General features: G+C 48.0%; 3 protein-coding genes across 6 annotated transcripts in view; all 3 read left to right on the top strand.

Moving 5' to 3' along the window:
- The window catches only part of LOC125951824 (uncharacterized), a 29,820-nt gene extending 16,525 nt beyond the window's left edge, over window positions 1–13,295 (top strand). For 3 of the 4 annotated variants that reach the window (XM_049680912.1, XM_049680897.1, XM_049680905.1), the window contains exons 6-11: window positions 4,332–6,505; window positions 6,632–7,404; window positions 7,814–8,178; window positions 8,655–8,940; window positions 9,024–9,150; window positions 9,214–13,294. In XM_049680912.1, coding sequence (XP_049536869.1) covers window positions 4,332–6,505; window positions 6,632–7,404; window positions 7,814–8,178; window positions 8,655–8,940; window positions 9,024–9,150; window positions 9,214–10,447 — 4,959 coding nt within the window. In that variant the 3' untranslated portion in view covers window positions 10,448–13,294. Of the gene's footprint in view, window positions 1–4,331; window positions 6,506–6,631; window positions 7,405–7,813; window positions 8,179–8,654; window positions 8,941–9,023; window positions 9,151–9,213 lie in introns of all 4 variants that reach the window. The other variant, XM_049680921.1, reaches the window with a different exon arrangement.
- Window positions 13,296–17,510: 4,215 nt separating this feature from the next.
- Window positions 17,511–22,592, top strand: LOC125959050 (glutaredoxin domain-containing cysteine-rich protein CG31559-like). The gene is made up of 5 exons (XM_049691791.1): window positions 17,511–17,905; window positions 18,008–19,004; window positions 21,249–21,482; window positions 21,811–21,876; window positions 21,945–22,592. The coding sequence occupies exons 1-5, from the start codon at window positions 17,511–17,513 to the stop codon at window positions 22,116–22,118; spliced, it is 1,866 nt and encodes a 621-aa protein (XP_049547748.1). The 3' UTR covers window positions 22,119–22,592.
- A 1,595-nt stretch (window positions 22,593–24,187) lies between these two features.
- On the top strand, window positions 24,188–27,646 carry LOC125953379 (uncharacterized). The gene is made up of 4 exons (XM_049683314.1): window positions 24,188–24,610; window positions 24,682–26,733; window positions 26,820–27,016; window positions 27,096–27,646. Exons 1-4 carry the CDS (start codon window positions 24,469–24,471, stop codon window positions 27,468–27,470), a joined length of 2,766 nt encoding a protein of 921 aa, XP_049539271.1. The 5' UTR covers window positions 24,188–24,468; the 3' UTR covers window positions 27,471–27,646.
- The last annotated feature ends 206 nt before the right edge of the window (window positions 27,647–27,852 follow it).

Here is a 27,852-nt window from a genome sequence, read left to right as displayed (position 1 = left end):
CCTGTTTGTTATACCATCTATACACACGTCGGTCTGAACGTGTATGGCCGCATCTGCCGCAAGTAACGCATGCTATGTGTGGCAGCCTATCAGAAGAGTCATAGCAATCCATCCTCATGATGACCCTGGCCAACCAGACTGTTTCAACCAGAGCTCTGAAATCTATACAACAACACATCAATATTTACTCACAGCAATGCAAAAATCCTTAGATTCTGTTTTCGGAGGTGATGGACACAGAATTTGATAGAGGTCCATTTGAGCCGGTATAAGTAAAAACCCACCTACAGCTTTATTTTTACTCGAGCAAGGCCATATTTAATTTATTAGCTTAGGACAAAATGACAAGGATTCCAAGGGGGGGGGGGGGGGGGGGGGGGAACCAGTGAAATGCCTTGGCTCTCTCCCAATTACTATCCGGAATTCCAGATAATCTCATAGTGTGGACGCTAAAACGACGCAGAATTTCCTCCATCTGATCTGCTGATCTGGGCGCTGGTTCAAGCATCTTACCTGTGGTGTTGCTGTTGCTCTTCTTTTTATTTAGCGTAGTGATAAATGCTCAACCATGCAAGGTGGCCTTGGCTTCGCATCTAGCGTTTTTCGCGCCTGGTAGCGAATCGGCTGCTCACTGCACTCCGACTCAACGTTTGCGTTGTCGTCGTCAGTGTAACGCCATTATGTACGGTGTACCACCCACGCCGAGGTGAGGGCACTCTTCACGAAAAGTTGGCGTGGATAGGGACCGGGGCCTAAGGCCGAAGAGCGCTAAAAAAAACTATATAATTAGAAGCTCCCGAGCCTCCCTTAACCGCATCCGTATCCGCTTCGTCGTTTGTACGAGTTTACGACCGCGTGTTCGATGCATACGTTGTGCGACATGCCCCAAGCAGAAGATTTACTCTTCCTCCTTATCCGGGCGCGCGCACTGGCTTGGTTTTGTTTGATGTCTTCATTAGAACTAACGCTTTCTCGGGCTCAGACCTAGGGCGGACGATGGCCACCTCATCGTCTTCGTCGTTGTCGGCGGCGGTAGCGTCGCTCATCTTACCTTTACATACTACTACGACAAGAGTCTGTGTTTGCTTGTGCAACAGTTGTTTGCCCACACCCGTGTTTCGTTTTGTTTATCAACACGATACCAGCTTGTGGATCGGGTGGGCCAAAGCCAACAGATGACACCGGAAAAGTAGCAAAAGAAGAAGTAGATGTGATGTGTCGGCGCAGTCTGATCTAAAGCAGACTAGTGAGAAAGGCACACGCGGCCATACGCTCCTACAGAATGACATTCTCGTTTGACCGTGCGTGCTTTGTATGTCCCGAGTGTACCTAGAGGAGAGCCTAGGGATCGGTCGATTTAGCACAGAATACAGATACATGAAAATGATATGTGGCTCCAGCTGTTGTGACATACGGGCTAAGCTCGAGAAAATCTTGCTCCATGTGCGTCGGTGAGAGGAGGTGCTTACATCAGCTGGTCGACCCAGCGAATGCGACGGAGGACATGAATGAATAAATCGTAGCCGCTCGTTGATCTTTCGAGTTTTGTTGGGCGGTTGCTGCTGCGGCGGCTGCTATGCTCGGCGTGAGCGAATGGGTACACAAACAACATACAGTGAAGCCTTTCCCTTATACGGTGAGAGCGACTGAGAGGATAGACCGAGGGTGTAATTAGATTTGGCAGTGAACTATATTCTTGGATGATCCCTTTTTGGAGGCTAACAGTTTTTTTCGGAGGCTTAGGTGCGCACGAGAGGAGCAGCAGCAGCGGCAATAGCGCCTGCATCTGTTCAAATACACATCTGGTTTTTGGAGCCGATAGCGTGTCACCTCCTTTTTGCCTGACCGGTAGGTTTGCTAGATGCTTGAAGGTTTTCCTAACTAGTCGACGACCTCGTTTCATCAAGCTGCGTACGTAATGAACATTTGTTAGAATTCCTTAGGAATTTTACAAACTGAAACTGCCACGAACACGAAACTTACGGCCCCTGGGAGGCAAAACATCCTGTAAAGCACCCAGGGGCTGAGAGTGAGGGACATGGGGCCGGAATACAATATCCAAATAAATTCCGGGCCCGTCTCGACTGAATGTTAAAAAATAACAAGAAACACGGGCAATATTCGATCGACTAATCGTAGTTTGTGATCTCCTTCGTTGTATAAACTGTTCCGATATCCTTGTCTTCAGCGTCAGCGCGAAGATACTACTAACGATTGCGTTTGAGCTCTTGCATCCGAGTAGAAGTACCAGCTCTCAATATCCTTAGCAACGCACCGGATTGCCTCTACCCTATCACAGCATAAAACAGAAAGGTAGGACGTTGGCACGGTGCAGCACATTTCCCTATCGTTGAGCTTGACTCGCAAACACTCGTCATTCAGCGTAGCGCACATCGTTCTGTGTTTTAAATGTCGTTCGTGGTGGACGGGTTGTCGCTGGTGCAATTGTGGACCGTAGCATCCGCTTGGCACAACTTCTCGACATTGACGTATCGCGTTCTAAGCCTATTGCAAGGAGAGACGCATCAAATCAGGCGTGTTGTCGATACTTCAGAAACTGACGGACCGGTCATGAAGAGGAAGATATGGAAGTTGGATGGTACACAACATTCAGGTTCCTCCGGTCAAATTTAGCTATCCAGCTAATGCTCCTACGCTGCTATGATGGTGGTCTCTGTCTCTAGTCATCTCAATTACTCGTCCATGTGGTTTTCAAATATCCCCTAACAACCTGCTAGCCGGAGGTTGAAGCCGACATACATATGATTGGAAAATATGTTCACTTATAGCTGCCGCTGCGCTCCTGCGCCTACGCTTCAATGAGAAGTATTCCAGGTAACGACAAAACATCCGGATATTCCAATCTATTCAGAGAGGGCTGACTGCCACAATTGATCCTGCGTTCCTGTTTGGCAACGGCCAACGGGGCACTCGTTTGGATTCTTGAAACAATTGATTGTTCATGTTGCCTGTATTTTTCCTGCTTGAAGCTGCATGCCTGCAGCTTTGCAGCTATTGGTTTCTCGTCTGAAACTACGGGATGTCATATTTGACACAAATTGAATGAAATCTCAATTTAGCCCGGCCAGAAATTTTGACCAATGCTGCACCGGGGCAGTGGTAATTTACATAAACCTATGTCATGCACACCACTCTTGCTAGAATCTCAGGCAGCTCAACCATTCGCCACACATCGCGGTTGCTACGGACGAGCGCAATCACGTGCTGTGGAACAGTGTCCTTTTTATTTCATCGGTCTTCGAGGTCGCCCGCTTATCCTATCCTCTGCGAGGACTCCATCGTCCACTACGTACTGGTATTGTTGGAATCGATGTAAAATTAATCGGAAAAATTACAACTTTTCGGAAATTTTGTCACAACATATTGATGTAGAGGATTTTCTTTCATTCTTTCTCTCTCTCTTTCTCTCTTTTGCTGGCCTGAAGGTGGCGATGTTATTGCTACTTCAATTTTCTTCCAATGTTCGCGCTACAAAATGCGCAAAGTGTACAATTGAATATGATCAAATTAAATATTTTTTTGCATTTACTTCTTCTTTTCCTACGTCGACTGCCAAAACGTAGCTTTATTGCCACCATTGTGTCTTATTACTTTCACTTTCCCTGTTCCGCGTGGGTTGTGAACGAGCATCATCATTAACGTACAAATGTTTTGAATATAAAAGAAAACGACATTGAAAACGGCATGCAGTTGTAGGGACAATGAAATTATTAAACGTTATAGTTCCTGTCGTCAATCGTATGTTAAGAGATTAAGGGTCAATAAGGAGATAAGGAGAGGAGGGTGAGGAAGTCGAAAATTAGGTGACTAATTGGTTTGTTTTATAAAACGATCAATGTTAATGATATGGTGTGCACAAATAACGTGTAGAAGAGGTATGGAGCTTGATGGCGAAAATGTGTATCTAGAATAGCTGTGTCCAATAGAAATGAATGCGTTACATTCACAAAATAATACAAAATAAATATTTTAACACAGAAATTAACAGAACAAGAACAAGAAAATAAAAATTCCAGAGAATGCGTTACTGTGTAACCGGACTGTTTAGGGAATAGATACATAACTCAGACACATCACGATTTACCACGACAAGGGAAAACGAATACGAAACCACCTTGCATGCGGGAATGAGACAAAATTTGCGTAAGCATCAAAGTTTTCGTAAGATGGGAAAACTCGTTCCGGAAAAAGCACTCATCTTGATTTGTAAGTAGTGGATGACGCATACTAATCTGTATTATCTTTTCTTTTCTCTCCCTCTCTCTCTCTCTCTCTCTCTCTCTCTCTTTCTCTTTTTCTCTTTTTCGCAGGTATCAAACGGACCAATGGGTAGTACGACGCACTTGACGCCACTAAACGTTGGCTCACCACAAAAGCCGTCACAACAACTTCACCTGCAGTTACAGCAGCAGCAACAAGGGTCGCCGACCGCTCCACAGCCTCCACCATCGCCAATGACGGCTGGCATCAGCAATAAATCGCTTCTGCCGACAGCGTCCGCTAAGATACCGAACACTGGCACCGCCACCATGACGACGGCATCGGCGACGGGCACACAGTCACCTGCCCTGAAGGTAGCGACCCTTCCGGGAAGTTCCTCGCCAACACCTTCATTGACCGGAACTGTACAGCAGCTGCCGCAGCATCCACCGATTCCTCAGCCGTCACCATCGGCAGTGGCAGGTGCAGGGGTTGGCACTGACCCCTTGAAGCAGATCTTACATGTACCAGTAACCGCACCAGGATCGCTCATGACAGCCTCAGCATCTAATAGTTTAGGACCAGGCAGCAGCATCAGCATCAGTAGCAGCAGCAGCAGCAGCAGCAGCAGCAGCAGCAGCAGCAGTACCTGCAGCAGTGGAGGCAGCAGTAGCACCAGCTCACCGACTGTATCGGTTTCCGGTGGCAATAATCATCATCTGCATCACCATCATCATGCGCTTCATCACGCAGGAAGCAGTGGGAATAGCGGTTGTGGTGGAGGCGCTGCAACCTCGACCAACAACAGTATGACCGCTGGTAGCGCGACGCCCTCCACGATGCCACTCTCGGTACCGAACACACCACCGGCGGCCACGCCTGCAACGACCGGCGGCCAAAATGGAGCGGTGCATCCGAGCCTTGAGAGCACGTCGGCGGCTGCAGTGGCGGCGGCGGCTGCTGTGGTAGCCGATCGGCTGCGTAATAACAGCCCGGCTGTACCGGGCGGTAGTGCATTACCCCTCTCGGCGGCGGCGACTAGCGCCGCGGGTCCAACGCTGCTGAATGGGAGCCATGCGGCGGCCGTGGCAGTGGCAGCAGCAGCCGTTGCCGCCCATCCCTCAATGATGATGGCAAATGGGTTGGGTGGCTTACCGCCCCATTATCGGAACTATCCCGGTTATCCGTTATATTCGCCATACGGTGGTTTTCAGCACAATCCCTACCTGCCTCCGTCGGTGACCTCGCCCAACCTGTCGCCCCGCATACACCCGGGCATGTCGCCGATGGCACCGCACACGCTGATGGGGTTGGGACTGATAGATTCACGGTTACAGCCGCCACTCTCGGTTGGTGGTCCAAACCCGAACGGCTCGGTAGCTGGACCGGGGCGCGCTTCTGATCGCGACCCTTCCCCTTTGATTGCGGCCACCCAACAGCAGCAGCCACAGCAGGCGGCTGCGGGTGTTTCTTCTTCGGCAGGGGCGGCAGCGCAGCAGAAGATGCGCCCGATAACGCCCAACACTAACTCGAACTCGAGTAGTAGCTCCTCTTCCTCGTCTTCATCCGTTACGATAATCTCCAGTACGGCGCCATCAATCGGAGGGGTCAGTATCTACGGAAGCGGCGGTGGCAGTGGAGGCACAGGCAGCACAAGCGGTGGCGGTAGCGGTGGATCGGAGTCGCTGTCATCTCAGCATTTAAAGGGTTCAGGCCCATCGCTGCCACATTCGTCGATCCGCGATCAGGCACCCCAATCACACCCGCCTCCTCCACCACCACCTGGAATGCATATTGGCGCAGTACCACCCTTATCGGCTACCCATCACCTAATGGCTGCACATCCCGCGTTGACCTCACTGTCGGTGACGGGCCAGCAGCCGCCTCCTCACGGGGGCCCGGGTCCTGGGCCACCGGGGCTTAACCTTGGTCACCACCATACGCTAGTGGTACCCGCCTCAACTACCGGTCTCGGGCCACCACCGCCCGGTCCAACGTTACACCTCCATCATCTTCCTGGCACCACAACCTCCACTGGACACCATTCCTGCGGTTCGATAGGCAGTTCCAGCAGCCATCCCATGGCGAACGTTGTCGGTGGAGGCTCAAGTAATGGCCATAGCAATGGCGGTAGCAGCAGCAGTAGTAGCAGTAACAGCAGTAGCGGCGCAGTAGTTAGTATTGGTGGTGGAGGCAGTAGTAGCAGCAGTGGAAGCATAGCGGTCACCTCGCGATCTCACTCGCCTCGCGGTCATAGTCCAAATAGGGAAAGAGATAGCTATAGGTAAGTATGCGCGCGCGCGTGTGTGTGTGTGTGTATGGGAATGCGTGCGTGCGTGCGTTTGTGTGCTTCTACAAGTTTCTCCGGCCCGGCTAATGACCCTGCTCCTTTCTATCTGTCCATTCACAGCAGTAACGTGAGTACTTTATCCCGGTCAACACCTGGCCTATCGGTTCCACCGTACGGCAGCAGCAGCGGAGGTCTCGGTGCCGGTTGTGCGGTAACTGGATCAGTGGCGGGTATCGCTGGTAGCGCCGGAAATAGTGGCACTCACGGCCCGGGCGCCCCATCACCAGCACTTCCAACGTTCGGTACGACCAGCGGTGCCCTTTCGCACTCAGTCGCACTGGCCGTGTCATCGGCGGCCATGTCGGTAGCCGTGTCTTCTAGTCTCACTTATCCTAAGACAACGCTAGCAATTAATACCGGTCTGCTGGTGTCCTCGGCCGTTGGAGCATCCTCACTCGGTGGTGGAATACCTCCAGGCTGGCCGGCACACTCTGCACCCCATACCCACTCGCCGGCGGCCGCACCTGTTAGTAGCAGTTCTTCCTCGTCGGTCGCTGCGACTGCAGCGCATCTCTCACGGCCTACGTTATCTTCACCTTCGGTGGCAACGGCTCCGACATCCTTCAGTGGTGCCTGCTCTTCAGTGGCGTCGGTGGCGGGTACGGTGCCCTCGATCGTTTCGTCCGCGATCGTGGTGTCTTCCAGTTCTGTCGCCTCCGTGACGACGGCGTCATCCTATTCGCCCCTCTTCGCTACGCCTATTCCACCACCAACCAGTTCCGCCAACTCGTCGACAACAGGTCCGGGCGGTGTTTCGACCGGGTCTGCACCATCGGCAGGCCCTGTCCAAACACCACATCCCTTCTCTGCCGAGTCGCTTTTCTCCACGAAAGGTAAGGCTCTTGGGTATAACAAATATTGACATCTCAACCAATTTGCACCGATCCATTTTGGTGGTTAAATATTGGAAATTTCTGTAGTTAATTAACTAATGGATCCCGCTCTCGACTCCGCCTAATACATTTATTTGTCTAGGTTTGTTTATTGAAAATGTTAAAAATAGCGATTTATTCGGTCAGTCACTCACGTGAATTGGGGCCTATTTTTTTACTTTTACCTACATGGTCAAAACCAATATCTATCCAAAAATTTTAAATAGGTTACCCCTGAAATTATGCAAATCGATTTTTTATCTTATTTTTAGCGGTACTTGCTCTCTGCTCCCGAAGGCTCTATGGTATCTCATTGTTTTCTTTCTCTCTCTTTCTCTGACACTCACACTTGTACTATCATAACCTACAGTGTCCGATCAAACCGACATGCTGCGGCGAGAGTTAGACAATCGGTTTCTGGATCGCAGCGGTCTTACGGGCGTACCGCCGGGGGCACCGTATCTACGACAGGAGCTGCACCATCACCAGCATCAACACACACATTTACATCAGCACCAGCCGCTGCTGCCCGGTGGGGCTGTCGGTGCTGCGGCCCTCTTCCCACCGCCTCTCTTCAAGGACGTGCCGAAGATCGGAGCTGTCGATTCGCCCTTCTACCGAACCGGACTCGGGATGCCAACCTACGCTGGCTATCCACCCGGACTGCTGCACCCAGGGCTGAGTGGAACGACGCAGTTCGTGCCACCGAGTCATCTACAATCTTTCGTCTCTAAGGTAAGTCGAGCGTAAGTGAGTTTCTAACCGCGCGTGTGCCTCTGGAGCTGCTTGTCTGCTTACTACTCCCATAACGCCCACCCATCCCCTCTACCGAGCACTAACCTAAGAGTCGGATGAACGGTACGAAGTCTAATCCCCACGCCCCCCGCCACCCCTTCGCTTTGTTCATATGCGATTTTCTTTCTCTTTCATTTTCAATCTGCATATCTTATGTTACACTCATCATACATCGTCAATCAACCAACCATGCGTCTCACCATCACTTTCATTATCATGCCATTTCACACAAAAGCAACAGGCGCCTCCGGTTGATCCGAACAAGAAGGTAAGTCCTATCAAGGCATCATTTCCATCAGCATGTAGAGGTTACACATGCCCAGTCGGGTTATCGATCTCCAAAACCAGTGATCGGATTGACAAATGGAGTTTAAGTGCTATGTGTATGACTATATTTATGTTTATGACTTCAACAGAAAACTGGAAAATGGAACGCGATGCACGTGCGGATCGCTTGGGAGATTTACCATCACCAGGCGAAGCAGAATCCGGACAAGGCAGCGTCTATGAAGACGGCATCGGAAATGCTTCGACCACCGTCGCACATGTACCCACCGTCGGCGGCTGCGGCGGCCGGTCTGGTTCGTCCCCACGATCTACCCTCGTCCACCTTCCCACCAACAGGCCTTCCGGGACGACCGAGTCCGTATGAGTCCGGTCCACTACCACCGACTTTCATGAGCTCACCGGCTAGTCATATAGGTATGCCAAACGTCGGTCTCGCAGGCCTTGTCAACCGTTTCAAATATTATTGAACCTCCAACCATTTGCTTGTTGTTTGGCAGGAGTGTCTCCGTTCGGTCGTTACGCGTCACCGTACGGCGGCTCACCGTTCAGCGGCCTTTCCACCTTCTCGCGCGATCTCCAGATGGGTTCACAGATGGCGGGCTCCTTGCATGACCCCTGGCGAAGGTATGTTCACGTCACGCACGCTGCACGAACAGCGTTAATTTGTACGTCTTTATCTCATTGCAGTGTTATGCCACGCAGCGTTGGCAGTTATCAACCAGGACCACCACCATCGGCTGGTTCTTGGCCAGCTATCAAGCAGGATCCAGCCCTCGCAGCTGAAACGGCTCGTCGAGAAGCGGAGGAGCGTGAGCGGCAGCGAGAGCGCGAGGAGCGTGAGAGGGATCGGCAGCGTCGGGATCGGGAGGAGCGCGAGAAACAACGCGAGCGTGAACGGGAGGAGAAACTTCGCAAGGAGCAGCAGGAACGCGAACGCCAGCGTGAGCAGGAGCGTGAGCGTGAACGCAAAGAGAAGGAGCGCCGGGAAATGGAGCGGCGCGAGATGGAGCGTGAGCGAATTCTACACCAGCAGCAACGGGAGTCGAAAGCAGCAGCAGCGGCGGCTGCTGCTGCGGCAGCGGCCAATGCAGCAGCCGCCTCACTCAACCGCGACCGCTCACCACTCCGCAACGGCACTGAACTGGACATCCGGATCAAGGAGGAGCCTCGGAAAGACGAAGAGCTGCTGATGCGCAGCCACGCGGCGGCAGCAGCGGCTGCAGCCGCAGTAGCCGCAAGTGAGCCTCGCTACCATCCATCGATGATGTCGCATCCCTACATGACCGGGCGGCATCCTTCCGCCCACATGTTACCTGGTGGCCAATTCTCCCGCACGATGCTACCGCCCTCGATAGGCTTACCGTCTCACTTTCCCCCGCACGGTAGCTGGGGACCGGATCCATTCCGAGACTATCGACTCGATTCGTTGCATCATCCCCTGCGCTACAATCCGATCTCTAATCCGATCATGGACGCGTACCGAGCGGAGGAGGCGAAGGCCTCGCTACTGTACGCGGCTCAAACGGCCGCTCATTTTCGGGGTAAGGATCCTAGCCCCGTGCCACCACCACCAAACGCCCCTCATCATCGGTTGGTAGGTGGACCGCCGGGTGGTCCAATGGGATCTGCCCCCGGCATCCCAGGCCAAACACCCGGTGCTCCCACCGGAGGGATACCACTCAGCACTAGCCATAAACCTCCAGCGCAACAGCAACAGCAAGGTCATGGCGGTGGAATGCCCGGATCAATGAATGGACCGGGCACGCCCGGTACACCTGGTACACCCGGTACACCTGGACTCAGCGGTCCTCCGCCAGCTTCCTCCTCTGGCACGGCCGGATCTTCGTCTTCCGGTTCATCTACAATACCAGGCGTCTCGCTCGATCTCCACAAGAAGGAAGACTCGTGCCAGTCTCGATGATAGTCGGTGGGGTCGCTGGCCCGTGCTGGCCCGGTTGATGGCTTCAACACAACCAGCAACACCACTACCACCACCAAAATTCCTACGGAGAGCTACGGCATCAATTCAGGGGCAGTAAATGCAGCAGCAACAGCAGCAGTGGGAACATCGGGATTGTTAATAGTCATTGTCGACGATGATTGAGGGATTTGCAATAAGCGCTGACCCCAGGGCGTTAAGTATTATGATTTACAGATAGTGTTGAAAAGAACAGCCCTCGCTTCGCCCCACATCGCAGAGACTCATCGATATTAGAGTTGCAAGAGGAGGAGGAGTGTTCCGAGCACAAAGATGTGATTGATGTCGTGGCCTCACCCCACGTCCAATAGCGCGTCAAAGGAACACTTCAGAACGCTAGCTAGCGCCAGTGGTGACTGTGAAACCACTGCCTGACCGAGTAGCAGGCATTCGTTTGTCGCTCTTCTTCCCAGTCTCCCACCATTGATGCTTTGGCCGATTGCTTCCCTATTACCAGCACAAAGGATTTCAGTCCATTGTTCGTTCGCCTAGTACATGCACTTGCCCCCGATCCGTTTTGATATGTTACTGTTCAGGCAATTTGCCGCTGGACGTTTCTAACCCATAGACCCAGGGGATGCGACGATATTAATAGATATAGACACGGAATTTGCATACCTCGCCTTCACATGGTGATGTTTTACTGTTGACGCTCACGGTGGGCGCGCACACGATACCCAAGACTGATTCACCGCCGTTACGCGGAACCAATTCTTTGGCAGTTTTCACCAATTGTTTTGGACATATTCGTCGTATTTTATCACTTCACTCTATTTTAATACTGGTCTCGTCCTCGTCCGTTTTGCACAAGCACGCATCATACGTCCATTCTTCCCTTGTCAGCATTTCAGTTTGTTCGATGATTATGATTACGATTCCATTTTATTTTATTCGTTCGTTATTTAATTCGATTATTACATTTATTGCACAAAAATAGAGATAGAGATAGAGAGAGAGAGAGAGAGAGAGAGAGAGAGAGAGAGAGAGAGAGAGAGAGAGAGAGAGTGAGAGATACCTAGTCAATTGGAACATTATGTTTCATTTTCCTCCATTTGACTGATTGAGTTTGAGACTTTAAAAAATCCGCTGTGCCTGGTTGATTTGCAGATGACGTAATTCAAGTTGAACAGAATTTTGATCCCAGATTGCTTACGAATGGCATGTGACATTAAGATAGGCTGAGGACTTGTCCAACCGGTGGCCTCCAAAATGGAACGAAAACGCCTTTATTACGACTCTTGCCAAGGCCACACATTTAGATCCTGCGGCCCTGAACATGAAACACAGAGAATATGAAAAACACAATCGGGTTAAAACTTCCTCCCCTCCAATTGTCCAAAGTCCCGTTTGCTCAACCCCTGCGATTTGAGTTTATACCTAGTAAAAAAAATGCATTTATTCTATTCTCCGCTGTGTTGTAGGACCTTGCAGGGAAAAAGGGCAAGAGAGTGGGTTCGTAGCATTTTCGCGGAGGTGCAAAAGAACCCTCTTGCGGCGAGGGACAGCGATGCCTGTACATATTTTAAAAATATTCTAATTAAATTAGTAGTCGTTTTAGACTGAGTATGGCGGAATATGGAGGGCTGCGTTTATTTTTCGCCTTTGGACGTAACCAACCAAAAATGAGCAAAATTTAGCAGAACACACACACGCACCCAGAGATAGATGGAGAGAGCGAGAGAGAGAGAGACAGTTTAGGACGGGAACTTAGCGGGGCTGGGCAAATGCATCTCCTGGGCGGGAGCGCATAAACGAAATAGGCTTACTAGAAGGAAATAGGAAAGTTGGCCGTTTTGCTGGGGGCTTTCTCGAATTTGATCGAGTGATCTGATCTGCCGGCTGCCGTCTCTTGTTTCGCCTCCCTTATTAATTGGGTGTGAGGGAATGGAGGGAGGTAGGGCGGAAGGGCTAAGTGGGAGGGAAATAAGCGGAATGTACACGGAATGCCGAAAGTCTAAGTGTCGCCGTTAGGACTGCTCATGCGAACAGCTCGGCCGCGGCCCCTTAAAGGATGTTACGTAGCATAATTTTATTTTATTTTCGTTTTTAGAAAGCTAATGAAATATTATTTATTCCATAGTCAGTCCGGTATGTAGATATATGTAGCTATATACGTGTAGTAGTTATAGTAATTTGCTAGAAGCTAGTGTTATTGTCACAGCGATGCTCGCCGGTCGACGGGGAAGAGATGCACCCTTCATGGCATCTTACCACATCTGCTGGTCGCCAGTTTCGTTCTGTGGGCGCCTGGGAACGACGGGAGACCAGCGAAATGTATAAGCGAAAAGAGATGGGTAGCCCAATAGGAGATGGTAGCACAGTAACGTACATGTATATATATATATGTACGTTATCCTTCTGCTATACATCCTCACATCCTGTACACCCTCCATCCCCACCAAAAAGGACTCATAGACTCATCTCTGTTTTGCATTACAATACAATAAAAAAATACAATCAAATATATTATTTCCAGAGATTGTTTTGTGTTTTGTTGATTTTTTGTTATTTTTTTTTACTCTTCTGGTTTCTCTATTTTTTGTTGTTCATTTGATTCTTCTGTTCTCCCGGAGTTAGTTCCTCTTTTGGTAGCGTTCACATTAGCAGCATTCTGGCCATAAGTACCCTATTGACAACAGATATGCAATTTGCGACCAGTTTTCTGGATCAGTCCTACAAAGCGATTGCTTATGGGCCCCTTAATGGCCACTTAAACTTTAACCGGTCTCCTTGCATACCTTTTGCCATACGGGTATGGAACTCCCCCTCATTTTCTGATCAGATCTTGGTTGCTTCGCCTGAATTGCAGTGAAACGGTTTGCTTAAGATTCTAATTTCGCCAAACGTTTCTGTAAAGTATGCCGCGCAACCGAGTCTCCGGACGGCAGCGCAAGAAGTGATTGATTTGAGAGGATCTCTCCTCTCTGTCTGCTGTAAAATTTCATACGAATTCGCGCTGTCGTGTAGAGACTCTACCGACCGTATATACAACAGCGCGAATTTGTACGAAATTTAAAGCCCCAGGAGAGATCCTCTCAAATCTATCCCTTCTTGTCCTGGGAAGAAGAAGGGTCTCACGAATGATTTGGGAACTGGGATGAGGTTGAAGAGCGAAATGTTGAAGAAAACGCACAATTGCGCAGTTGGGGTCTTGTACGGCGAGGCGAGCGGAGGACGGGGGCGGGGGAGGGAGGGAGGGGGCGTTGAAGCATATTTATTTCACATCTCAAAATCAGTTCGAAGAGAATCAATCAATCAAGTTCGGCGAGCGCGGGTGTCGTAGCGTGGTCGTGGCTTTGTGCTGTGCTATACTTGACCAACATGCCCCTCACGCTAACGAAAGCATAGCGATGCTCATGTCAGTAAAGGTTGGGGGAAGGGGGAGCATGTAAATTTACAATTTATACGACGAAAATACGCAAAAAGCATATAGTAGTTGTAGAATGTAGCAGTAGAAGATTATGCAATCCAGGGCAACCAACAGTAGGGAGCGGACAGAGTCTGAAGCGCATCTATTACCCGGCGTTCACACTACAACTTTATCAAGGAAAAATGAACATAAAGTGACCTCAAATGTATGATGCCCTGGTCTTGTTGGGTTTATTTTCCCTTATCAAAGTTATAGTGTGAATGCGAACGTGTGTAGGCATGCGATAGTGTGAATATAATAGCAATGTAAGGAATGGGAAGCTAGGAGGTATATTCATTGGGTGTCGAAAGGTCAAACGGGATGAAAGAGAAGAGGAGGCAAAATGCGGATGGTAGGAAGTGTTGCAAGATGCAAATGAGATTAGAAAGTGCAGCCATAGCTGTAGAGGTGTTGCTCGTGAAACAACCTATAGTATAGGTTTCAGGCCGGACATGCAGTGCGATTGTCCTTGCATGCGACAGAAAGCTGGATACACGTTTCCGTGGCAGACATATTTGCACAATTGTCTTATATATTTTTTCTCAACAGAGAAGAGAGAGAGAGAGAGAGAAAGAGAAGGATGAGGAGGGACAGCAAGCAATGGACGCGAATCTAAAGGAAGGCGATCTGGAAGAGGTAACGAGGCTCAATGGCGGACTGATGTTGGCACAAGTGATCCTCGTTCTGTGTCTCTGTGAAGGATTAAGGATGCGATTGCTACGTGAGCCAGATCAACAAGCCCCTGGAGAACAATATGATATATGTATGATTAGTAAAGAGAGAGATAGACAGAGAAAGAGAGATGGAAAGAGAGAGAGAAAGAAAGAGAGAGAGAGAGAGAGAGAGAGAGAGAGAGAGAGAAAGAGAGAGAAAGCGAGAACAAGAAAGGGAGCCTAAAGTCAAGAAACAGTAGGTCAGCAGAATGCGGCAGCAGAAGCTGAATCCGGATGGAGGTTTAGTAGGAAATAGAAAACGAAGCGATTTGGTCTCAGTTTGGTCAGGCGAATTAGATAGTGGATCGCTACCACCCGGCTCGAGGCAGTTGGATCAAAATCCAAATGGTGGTCCCGCCAATGTGGGCGCGTCTTAGACTTAGTTTAGGTTACTTGTATCTAGAGATATCTTTCATTTTTCCCAGCGCCACCTTCTCCTTACTACCAAGCAAAATATGCTAGAAGGATGCGTATAACTAGATTCTATAGTCGGTCCAGATGTGCAGAGCATGCAGTTCGTAGCCAGAAATTCGGGAACGTTTGAAGAAATGGTTTGAAGATACACATGTCAAGGCAAAGCGGTCTGTGACAGTCGAAGGGAGGGGCCAAAGGAGTGAGGATGCGCACAAGATGGATGCAACTCCCCATCGGACACACGATAGGTTTAAGGAAGATTACGGTAAAAAGGAAGAAAGAGAGAGAGGGAGAGAGAGAGAGAAAGAGAGAGAGAAAGTAAGTGGACCTAGATCTCTCGAGATACTTAACATACAACCAACGCAGACGACCGACGGAACGGGAAGAGTAAAGGTTGGAAAGCAAATTGGAAAACAAAAAATAAATTATTTGAAGAATTATATTAAAAGTGATTTGTCGGGACTGTTTTTTTTCTTCTTCAACAAACAGGAATAGATTAAATCGTACGAATCTGTGGATGGTCCATGGAACACTGTGGGGCCCTACCTATAAAACTGATCTGTTTGGTTCTCCGTTACTATCTGCTTGCGGTATTTATGTTTCGTGTTTTTGTCACTCAGTGACAAAAATGGGGGGCCTATTTCAGTATTTTTCCCTTAACTTATCTATAATGTGGCCGGTCGTTGAGAGTGCCTAGGATCAAATTGATTCTTAAGCTAAGCTTAACTTAGCCAAGCTTAAGGCTAGGCAGGCAAGGGCTGGCGGTGTGCCTGACGAGAGTTACACTCCGTTGGCCGAAATGGGGCATGGTAGAGGAACAAGTTCAAGGAACTGGGCTAGCGGAAGGGTGTCGGCAAGCTCATGCTCTGCTACCATTACGGTGTGGGTCATATTGTCAAGCACAGCATGACGAACGCACGATATGTGCAAGTAATGGCGACAACAATAATGGAAGAACCGAATTACCAAGCTTAACATACGGAGGCAGTAGTAATAGAGTTAATGCGACTTGACAAAGAGTGCAGGTCCGTATTACACTCAGGAGACAAAACCGGTGGCCGACAGTGGAAAAACTCAAACTGGGAAAGCAGTTTGTAAAACTGGCAAACGCTCGATCCAGCGGGAGTGGGGGGGAGGGTACTGGACTCCCTGTTCTGATAACAGCTTCATGGTAACGAAAATCAGCGGAATTTTCATATGTAGCTACTATGTATACCCTGGTGTGGCCTTGCCAAATGAATGCTTCGTGTGTGTGTGTTTGTGTTTGGGTATGTTTCTGCGTGGTTGTGTCTTACGCCAGTTTCTCCTTTCTCACGTTTCTTATTACCCTGCTCTCGGTTCATCTTGGGTTGTTTTCCACGAGCGGCCAGGTGCCTTCCCTTCCACCGCTCCCCCATCCCGGCCAGTTGTTTCGAAATAGTGCTGCGGTTCAAAAGGAAACGAAAGGAGAAAGGAACTACAGCACAGCAATACACCCTTACATGGAAGTGAGAATAGCAGAGAGCAGAGCACGAATAACAAAGAATACCGGAGCGAAAGAGTAAAAAAAAACCTGTGTATGAGGGGGGTTGGGGCACGAAAGAAAGAAAGAAAGAAAGAAATAAAAAAAAAAAGAAGGCGATAGACTCAGAACGGGTGGCACGGGCTCAGCACCGCGGGTATAACCGCGATCGCACCGCGCCAAGCGGAATCCAAGAATACCATCGCAAGCGGCCAAGCAACGGTATATGCCATTGCTGATGCTGGCAATGAGTCTAACTGTATCTTCAGCAGCATGATGACGATAAACGAGGGAATGGTAGGTACCAGCGCAACGGTACCACCAATACCATCCACATCATCCACCACCATCAGCAGCAGCAGCAGCAACTTTTCCAGATGGTAACCATGCCGAAAGCTGTGATGCGGTTCGCCGCTGGAACCAACTGATCTCGATGTATGCTGCTCATTTCCACCAGTCTTCGGTGAGCAAGCGACGATCTCCGAAGCCCCTTGTAGCCTTCGGGTCTACGCATCTCAAACCGCTCCGTCGACGGTTCAGTGCCGTGAGGACGAACGTGGTACCAACACAGATTTTGTCGGCACAAAAAGAAACGGCAGCAGCAACGGCGCTGAGGCACTGAGCAGCAAGTATCAGTGAAACCCCCACGGGCGGACGGTAATAACAATCACGGCGCGATACGTGGCAACAACCTGCCAGGCGGTATATCCCATGCGACGCCAGTGATTTCATTCGATTTGGCTCTGGAACTGAATCGGGAGGCACGGCCACATCCCCTACTACAGAAGCTTCTGGCTGGCTGGTGGAAGTGTGTGAGTGGGGGAGTGTCTGTGTGTGTGTGTGTGTGTCCGTTGGTACGTGTGTCCCCTGAACCTCGCTGCGAGCTACGCAACACCGTGACAAAAAAAAAAACACAGCTTAGCGGGAATTAGTGAAACGTGCGAAAAGAAGGAGAAGCAGGGATCGAACATGGTCCAGAAGACTGATGAGATAGCCGTGGCCGGGGCAGGTGTTGAGCTGGATTCGGGTTCCGCTGCATACGTCTACTACATGAGACCACCCGAGTCCGAAGGGCAACATCTTATCGGTGGTGACGGTGGCGGTAGTGGTGGTCAGTGCTCCTCGAGTGATACTCTCGACAGTGGCACCTGCAGCGATATCGAGGTAACGCCGCCACCTCCGCTACCAAAGAAGATGTCCCAAATGCTCAAATCATCGAAGGCGGCAGGGGCAGCCACGGCATTGGCGCTGGTGACGATAAACTCGCACGATAGCAGACAGGAGCGCAGTTTGGTCGTAGAGACAGCAGCAGAAAGCATACCAGATAGCCAGCCAGCAATTGATAAGGATGGCGCCGACGTAGGGTCAGTTATCACTTGCAGTGAATTCCCACGCGACCAAGAAGGACCGTGTCAAGATTGGTCAGGTCTGTTGGTGTCACAACTTTCAGTAGGTGTACATTGCAGTGACCGCAATGGTGATGATGATGATGATGATGATGGTGATGATGTCGACGGCACGAAGCAAATCGATGAGGACCATATCGAAAACATAAACGGAAACGACGGCGAACAGGAACAGCAACAGTCCTCACATACACGGCACGGCCACGTCAATGTCACCGATAGTGACGGTTCCGAATCGTGCCTGAGTTGTGACTCGCTGAACTTAGACAAACTCGGTCTGATAGTGCAGAGTGCAGAGGATAACGGTGGGGCTGTGATTCATGCCATTAACATCCAGCACGCTGCATTCAACGCCAGCGACCCAACAGCAGCGGACGGTGCCTTGTCACATTTGCAAGACTGCTGCCACGCGGACATCAAAGCGAACTGTACTGGACCGGAGTTGCCCATCCGAAAGTATCGAAACTTGGCGCGATCCTGCAGTGGATTGCCAGACTCGCTGTTGGCCGCCATTCGCGGTAATCGGCCAAGGGTGTACGACGAGGCGAAGCTAGCACAACTCACGGTACCGGCAGCCCCCGCCGCGGCCTACGACAAGGAGGACGAGCTGATCAATACTACTCGCTCAATATTAATGGATAAGATCAACAGTCTGCACGCCGGGACCCAACGCGATCAACTACTGCCGGCAGCAAACAACCCTTCGACCCAACACACCATCAACGACTTTGCAACCGATGCCAGCACTGCCAGTAACAATCAAATGCGTGGTAGTTTCTTCGAGAGTGATCGTTACTACAAGTTCCACATTCACGAGCGATCGAACGCTGAATCGAACGGAGCTGATAGTGATGGAGTGAGCCAGGCTGGTGGTAGCAGCTCACTGGAAATCACCCCGTCCGTGATCGATGACGACGAGAGCTTTGCCGGGCTGAAGGATCTGACCAGCGGCACGTCAACCATCCGTAGCAACAAGGGCACCGTACGTGGTGTGAAGAATCGGGTGCGCAATGGCATTGCAACCTTTCTTCAGATGCAGCAAACAACCGGCATGAAGGTAAGTCGATGCAATGTTAGTGTAATTGATTTCATTCCCAACTACTACAGCATGGCTGATTGAAGCACTCTATGGCTCATTAACTTAGCAAAACGATTGAGACAAATCAATTACCTCTCGATAGCGTACACGTACAACCAAATATTTCATTTTCCAGCCAGCCTTACGAGAGAAGCATAGAGCCATGACATTCACTTGTCTTCGGGGTTTTTTTTCCCTTAGTATCGGCCAACACCGTCCATCAGTTCGGTCACTGCACCATTGCTCACCACCACCACCACCATCACCACATCCACCATCACCACCAGCACCTCCACCTCCTCCTCTTTCTCCCCTTCTTCTTCTCTTCTTCTCTTTTTCCTTCTTCTCTCCGCCCCCATCAGCTTATGTGCGTCAATCACTGAAAGCAACGCCTTATTATAGACATGCCTTTCGGTCTTTTCAACCGCTATCAGTGTGAGTATTCCCCTCCTTGACAAAAAAGCTAACCAACGACGACGGTGAAAGTGTTGTGTTTCTTCTTTTCTCTTATCAATGCACGGTTTGAGAAAACCACCCAAAAAAGGATTGCAACAATAACAGTGAAGCTAACCAAAACGGTCTTAGCTCGCTTGTGGGAGGGAATGGAGCGATGTGGAAATACGTGTGCAGACAAGCATGATGATGATGAAAATTATTATGAGAAAGAAAATTGGAGCGAGAGAGGGGTGTCTTCTCACACGCCACACTAATAAATTGGTGCGCCTGTGAACGCGGCGCGATCTTATTAGCCCGGAGGCATGACCTGTTCGAATCTTCGACGTGCATCAGTGTATACTAACTGTTACTACGACGGTATTGGTACGACCCACAGGATTATGTAATTAGACGCTGAAATTGCCATATTCCTTTCTCTCGTTGTGGCAGAGACGTTCCGCGAGTCTTTCGTGTTTAAAATGCCGTATAACCGACCGTAGGTATCATTTTGCAACAATTGAAAGTTACGTTGCCAATAAGACTCGGACACATACACACTCTTACTTGTTGTAGCTGAAACAGCAGCTTAGCTGATTTTAGCAAGACTTGCTCTTACTGCATAACCACTTTTCCACACTATAATCATTATGAACTAAATGTTCAGCAGCCTAATCAAAATATATCGCACATGCCACTGTTTTATTGCAGTCCGGCAATCGGCAATTTGAATAGGTATTGTCAAAATGAAAGCTTTTGGTTTGGTTCGATTTAACTTGGTATGTAGCACGTGCTACATTCTGCACAGGCTGGAAGGCCAAGAGCGGTGCATGAGAGCCCGCTTGGGGTGTTTGCGAAGGAACTGGATTTAACGGTAGTTTAGTCTGTTTCATGTGTACGATGGCGGATTTCTTGTCCACCTAACGCATAGCTAGTATATTGGTCACTGATCAATGTGATACCTACCATCAGTATACCGGTGTTCCGGCGTGTTTTTACCACTGACTTCACAAGACATCTTTAGCAAAACCGGTTTGCTTCGGTGTCGGGTTTCTTTTCGCGTTCACTGCATGCGCTATATGTGCCCCATACATTCAACCTGCATAGGGTGTAGGTTATGAATAAATTCTGGTTCTGGTTTTTGGATGACGGACGCCATGACCTATATCACTACGGAAACACCATACCAGACCAAGACCTACATAGACAGGGCTACATAGTTGAATTTGTGTTACTGGCGGAAATGATTTGAAACCGTAGTCCAAGCTGCGATCTATAATGAGCCGGTTTTACAAGATACGAGCAACAAGTTACTGCTATACGATACGATTATATACACTGACGGAATTATTCGGAGCACATGAACGGATTTTTATGTACCTTTCCTGTTTTTTTTTTAATTCTATTATGATTTTGGTACTTACTACTTATTATTTAACAATGTTATAATAACATGGTGGTTATAACAAGAATCCTTTTTTTTTTTCATCGCAAGTCAGTTTTAAGCCAACATTTATTACTATAATATATAATTATTCACTACTGTAGGTCTTATTTTTCTTTGTTTCCTCTTATTACCATTGAGATGATCTGATGACGATCGTTTCTGTTCTGATAGTACGATGAAAAGTCTCGTTTACATTTAATTCACCCTCATATGATGGCTGATGATGGTGATAATGACTTGACGGAGGACAGTAATAATACTTCAATCTGGATATAAGGAATTGATAGCTAGTAACCATGATTTGCTACTAATTATGTTTCTCATTTAATTCCCTGTATTTATAGAACTACAAAGATAGAGAGATTGGCAAGGTTGTTGTCTACAGCACCAGCATGGGTATCGTTCGGGAAACTTATACCAAATGCATGAGCGTAAAGCAGATTTTACGTACGTTGTTGATAAAGTTCGAAGAAAAGGATATTTTTATGAGCAACGAGTATCAGCAGGAAATACGAGACCGAATGCAAACAGACTGTGTTACAGTGCCTCAGGTATTCGTCGATGGACAGCACTTTGGGGTAAGTTGGACTGCAGACTAAATTGCCATCTGAATCATAACGGTACAAGTAAATGGTGGAAATAAAAGTAAGGTACAGCCCACTCACGAGGTACTGAGTGACTTAAAAAATCGTTCCTGTCTACATGTTTGATAGGCAAAGCTACGTTTAAAAATGCCGCAACATAAATAAATTTATTAAGAAGGGAACATTGAATGAAAAGCTACATTTGCATTTGAAACCCAGTTACTCATCGTGAATGGGTGGTAAATCACACTTTAGCGTTATATTTTTGCCACTCTTTATTTTTGCTCTAATTATTAACCAATAATATCTGTATTTCTAACAGGATGCCGAGTGTATCGAACGACTCAACGAGAATGGTGAACTTCGGAAAATGCTCAAACCTTACAAGGTAGGCTCCGTTGCAACAGGAAATTTTCCCACAAACTAATTAATGTAAACTTTTCTTTGGATCTTTAGTGTCTAGAGTCGCCTTATACATGCAAGGTGTGTGGTGGTTATCGTTTGCTACCTTGTCCGTCTTGCGGTGGTTCAAAAAAGTCTATCCATCGCAATCACTTCACTGCCGAATTCGTGGCTCTCAAATGTATGAACTGTGACGAAGTGGGTCTGGTTAAGTGTCACAACTGCTAGAACAGAGACAGGACAAAGCGTACTACTCGTTCACCATGAATTGTGAATCGAGAAATTTTTAGTTTCTGTAATACATTAAATGCACTACAATATTGCATTCGTCTACTAGCGCATGGGTGAAATATTGCGTCAAATTACAGGATATAGGCCTCTGCAAACTGATGCAAACTCGACTGTATTTTGATTGTGTAATAGTGTACCGTACATACAGTAAGTAAAGCCGAGAGCGGCCGAACAAAATCGAGCATCCCTCCGGTAGACCCCATAGTGAGCTGGCCGATTCACTATGGTGTCTGTCGGAGTGCAGTGCCGAGCAGCTCCGATGGTCGTTCTTCGCCGACTGCAGCCAAATGTAAACCGACGCATCATGCCGTTCAGCTACGTTCTGCTTCGCTTGCTACGCTAAGTTGGAAGGGCCTATAGTGCAATGCCATACATTCCACACCTATTGACAGCTACGCAGAGCTACGTTCGCTCCGTTACTCAATCAGTTTGCAGAGGCCTTATAACCAGCCGATGCGCAGTTTTAGGTTGTATTAGTCTATCGAATGACCGTGATGAAAACTAGGTCTATCGACAGTTGCATTAAAGGAAGGGCATGGCCGTGGAATTATAAACACAGTGTACAAGACAAGCTACGATAAAGCAATTCTCGAAGTGAATAAACAATTATCCTCTACGAATATCTTACATTATTTGTTTTATAAGCTCTACCTAATTATATGTCAGGAACTGGGCATCCCCAGGGGAACCTGGGAAACCATAATCCCCTTGTCTATTCTTCCTCAGAACTAAAATATCCTCGAACAAGATGTTTTAATAATATAGGTGGTGTCCTTTAGAACAAACCCCCTCGCGGCTATCAGAAAAAATATGAGATGCGATGTACGAAAGTTAAATTTTTACAAGCGTTCTCAATGCTCTACATAGTGTTTTAAAATCGTATCGGTGGTATCGCACAACAGTTCTTGTCAACTGTCCCAGAACCAGCGCGAGCTAACGTTTCTGGACTCTGCTCACTCGATGTTAGACAGAACGGGGTCGTTCGTTTGATCTAAAATAAAGAAATCAATCATTTAAACATTCGAAAATGAATGAATGCAGATACTATACTTAATAAAACCATTGAACATTTCCGGGTCAACTTTGATGGTGATTTGATTCGGTGGTGGTGGTGGTGAACGCTTTGGTGATAAATAAGCATCTTTACAGATGTCAAAAAAAATCCACTGTGACGACCTGGAACGTGCTAGCGGATGTCCTAGCAAGGACTTCATAGCCGTTTGGCAGAAATCACTCACGTACACTCAATCGCGTCTCTTTATTCGAAAAAAATGCGAAAAAAATATTTAGAATTTCTCCAACTTTAGCTAAAAGAAAAAAGAACTACATGAACCGTAAATTTAAGCGTAAATTTACACATTAATGCCAAAACGTTTACGCTTCAATATGTTTACATGGCCGGGTTGAGAAAATTAAAATCGTTTGTTTGAAGAAAAGTATTGAACACACTAGCAATGATCACTCACTATCGATGTAAACCACAAAAAGAACATATTGCGAACCTCCCGTTTGCAAACAGCTTTTATGCTAGGTTTCACGCCCCACGGACCAATAATCGTTTGACAGCATGTAAACGGCAAGCGTAAACATTTTGGCATTAATTTTTACGTTCACGCTAGAGTTTACGCTCCGTGTGGCAGGGCCTACTGAAATAGGCATCTCCCTCACGATGAGTTACTGAGTGACCAAAAAATAGCTGTGTTACTGGTGAATTGTAACTTTTACACCTCTACCCCCTTCCCTAATACATTGTTTTACGTTTTCACATATTTTTATGTAGGTTTGGTTATCAAAAAAGTTTAAATTAACGAATGTTTCGGTCACTCAGTAACTCTCTGTGAGTGCGGGGACTTTTAGCCAAGATTCTTATTTGCTAATGTCGAAATCACATAGCACTACACTTACGCGCAGCACTGTAACGCTCTTTTGCAGAGCAATATTTTCTCTCAAATATTTTTTTCATCGAACGTGTTGGTGGCCGAAGCAAGTTTTTAATGATAGTTCCGAATTTTAGTATGTAACAAAACGGAATCAACAAGCCGGTTTGACAGTGTCGATACAAGCCCGATTGAAAATAATAAGAAATAACATTTATATTTTCCAACAATTTGTTGTAGTCTGGACGCGTGGTTATAATTCAGACGTGAGGGGGGAGAATTTCAGCTCGCATTTCGCCGCGCATTTCTCGAACATTTTTGGGCATCATTGAGCAGTGGAGGGTACAGTAGCGATCGAAGCAACCGTTTATTTTTCATTCCGATTTTGTCAATCAGCCAACGGAAACGGTATGAAAGAGTTTTGTACGCTGCTAAATGAGATTCGAAATTCCACCGTGATGGAGCTAAGTGGTGATCTAAACAAAGTGTCGCTCATTCTAAACAATACGAACCGGTATGTTCGTTCCTTCGATAATATCATCTTCGATGGCGGTAGGTATACGCGACAAATGCTCTTCCGCAATGCGCTTTAAAACATCTCTTCCGCCACTTATATTTCTCAGGTAACGAACCATACATCATTGAAATAGTCGCGCGGCTGTTGCGCTTCCTGCGGCGTCAGAACTATCTTAATGAGCACAACAAAGTAAACGAGCAGTACGTGACACAGCTGCGTCAAATAACTATGTACTTGTTTCTGAATACGGATGTCTCGTTCCGTTACGATCTGTCCCGAGTGGTGCATGTAAAGCACTTGCTGAGCACAGCGCCGCAGTTGAGCAAATGTCTGCTGTTGAATTGCATTTGGGGACTCGATCTGGATAGATTCCTGTACGAGATCGTGTCCAACACACCACTCTGGTTTTCCATGCAGTTTCTTGACCAGACCATCAGTAGTCTTCGGTACGCCAAACCGTACGAGGTACTCGAGCGCACCGAATCCCTGGTGCGTTCCATCTGCCTCGCCATCGGTCGCACTGATTGTGATTGGCAGAAGATCGACCGAAACCGGTACGTTGACCATCAACGAACACTGGGTAAAATGTGCGACCACGTCGCGGAGCTGCTTTGCTTCTACAACACGCCTGATTCGTCCAAATTCCAAGGCTGGTCCAAAGTGCGGAAACACACATATTTCGGCTACGTTCTCTGGCATCTGTTCAAAATGGTTCTAACGGGATTAAAGTTAAGCGATCGTCGACCGCAACCCAAGCCACTGGACGGCTCGATGGCAATGTACGAGCTTGTAATCGAACCAGACCGCCAAAATACTCCCCCTACTCCACCGGCATCGGCACTGTATTCTGGCCCGACCGAACAGGCACTGTTAAAGATTACAACTTGCCTGTTAAATACACTGGAAACCTGCATCATGCACGTTAGCATCGAGCGCTTCGTCTGCTGGGCCGATATAGATCTTTTCACTAACAAGGAAACCGGAACGCTACAGCAGCTAATTGGCGAATCGGCCTATCGAGTGAGTGAGCTGCTGCTCAGTAGCAAAAACAACCGACAGCATAGCGTTCTCACCCATTTGGCACAGTTCGCTCTGCGCCCGAGAACGTTAGCTGAGCAGGCATCAACGATGACGCTTGGGCAGCTGATGACTAAAATCGAGGAATCAGCCACAGCGACCCAACGGATGGTTTATTTGAATGAGTTCGTCAAACGCGGCGAGCAAGTGCTTGGTAATGCCGAATGTTTGGCAGTGTTAGAGCAGCACAAGGCACTGCTTACAGGAGGACACGTTCGCCTCATGATCGAGTACGATGCACGGGACACAGTCGGCGACGAAATGATGGACGAGGATGATGTGCCCGACGAGCGTGTCAAGCTACGCGAGCTTATCCTACTTGTTGTACCGAACCTCCCGTCCAGACAATTTCACTCACTGGTCACCTTCACCATCGACACGTTCGGCACGGACTTCGATCGCTACAAACAGGAAAACTTTTCCTCCAGTCTGGTCGCGTTCATCAACCGTATGGGTTCTGGCCCGAGTGACGGTGCTGCTGGTCGGACCATGCAACGCAATACTGGCGCTACGCTGCAGCTGCTCATCTTCCAGTGTCCCACTACCATTTTCACTAGCATTGTCAACTTTGTGTACGATTTGAGAGGTCCCGGAATGGAATATTACGTAGATGCAATTATCGCCATCATCGAACGGCAACGACCTATTGCTGCCCGCTACATATGGCAACATCTTGAGTCCATCCTTGTGACAGATCTCAATATCTGCAAAACAAACGCCCTAAAATACTTCGCCCAACGGATTTATGAGATCGAACTTTATGAACGAGAAGCCTTCTTCCGACAGCTATTGCTTCGTGGCATTGAGAAAGCATATGAGAGCAAAAACTTGCTAGCCCTGGAAGAGCTGCTATCGCTGTTCAACAGCACCTGGAAAAAGCTGCTTACCGTTTACCGGGCACCCAGCAAAGAGATGGTGCGTATCGTCGCCAGGGAAACCGCCGTTCAACTGGGACAGTTAACTGCTGATCTACGTGCTGGTCTGGTGAACAGCAATCCCAAAGGGATAAATGCACTATCGCTGGCCATAGAGCTCCTGGTACCAACGCTCTCTGTACTAGAACGTCTATGCAATGACGCGGGTAATTAATAATGGAATCCAAAGCGTATGTCGCAAGTCTAATACTAACGTCTTTCCAATATATCATTATTTCCCCATCTCATGTAGATATCGAGAATGTGCAAAAAGTCGCAAAGAGTGAGTGGCCGTTGGCTACACAGTACTACTTCCAAGTATACCTCAAACCAAAGCCACGTACTGAGGATTCGGAACAAAAGAGCAAATCGTTTGCCGAGTTTTTGTACGACGAAGTGCTGGTGCCGAAGGTCTCCAGTGATAATGCCATTCGGTCATTCCTAGTGCAGGTAAATTCCGGTGCCATTTACTCTAGCAAATGGTCTCTTTTGGCATCAATACAATTTTTCTTTTTCTCCACCCCCCCAGATACTCCCTCAGTGTGTCCAAAGCGAAGTTCTTTTTCTAGCGCAGGATGAGATGCTGCGTCCACAGTTATTCAACGCAGTTGAGACACTATTGGACGAGTGGCTGAAGCGAAAGGAAGTGGAAGGCAATCTTCATTTCCCGATACATTGGCTAACTAACTACAATGCCTGTCTGAAGTTAACTTTCCCCTCTTCGGACAACGTGGAACCGGACCAAAAATGCCAAAACCGGACGGAATGCTTAGCGCTCAAAAAGGCTTTCCTTGAATTGATGGGCCGATTTGGGAAGAACTTTGATGATAATGGCGAAGGAAATCATCAGGTGTACACTTTATTAGCAACAGTCGAACAGGAGTTAGCAATGCTTGAACACTAAATCGTTTTCTGGAAGATACGCGACCATTCAGTTTGTTGTATCATTACTACACCAGCGTATGAAAAGAAAGGGTTAAGAAGTAATCCATGTACAAACTTCAGTAAAAACCTCACGCATAACGTTACGTTACGATAAACATGAAGGTGAAGAAGAAGAAAAAGAAGATTTTTTTACTCATATAAGGACGGGCGATGATGTTAATGATGATCTACGGAAAGAAATAATATGGAATCTGTTTTTTTCATTTGATGATATCCATTTTCTTGCTGAAATTAATTTATATTTGTAGTTAAAATGCACAAATAAGAATTTTCTTTTACACAAATCACTGACAGCAACCTTTTTCGCTAGGTTTCACGCTTCACGGACCAATAATCTTTTG

Source organism: Anopheles darlingi, chromosome X (assembly GCF_943734745.1).
Source record: "Anopheles darlingi chromosome X, idAnoDarlMG_H_01, whole genome shotgun sequence".
Classification (NCBI taxonomy): domain Eukaryota; kingdom Metazoa; phylum Arthropoda; class Insecta; order Diptera; family Culicidae; genus Anopheles; species Anopheles darlingi.
The sequence above is the reverse complement of the archived record's forward strand: the minus strand, read 5'-3'. Positions and strand labels throughout refer to the sequence as shown.

Excerpts from the sequence above, each read along its gene's own strand:
- LOC125953379 (XM_049683314.1), top strand. The coding sequence starts at position 24,469 with ATGAAAGAGTTTTGTACGCTGCTAAATGAGATTCGAAATTCCACCGTG. Across the intron at positions 26,734-26,819 it reads ACGTCTATGCAATGACGCGG|ATATCGAGAATGTGCAAAAA; the intron begins GTAATTAATAAT and ends CATCTCATGTAG. Across the intron at positions 27,017-27,095 it reads TTCGGTCATTCCTAGTGCAG|ATACTCCCTCAGTGTGTCCA; the intron begins GTAAATTCCGGT and ends CCACCCCCCCAG.
- LOC125959050 (XM_049691791.1), top strand. The coding sequence starts at position 17,511 with ATGGTCCAGAAGACTGATGAGATAGCCGTGGCCGGGGCAGGTGTTGAG. Across the intron at positions 21,483-21,810 it reads TCGATGGACAGCACTTTGGG|GATGCCGAGTGTATCGAACG; the intron begins GTAAGTTGGACT and ends TATTTCTAACAG. Across the intron at positions 21,877-21,944 it reads AAATGCTCAAACCTTACAAG|TGTCTAGAGTCGCCTTATAC; the intron begins GTAGGCTCCGTT and ends TTGGATCTTTAG.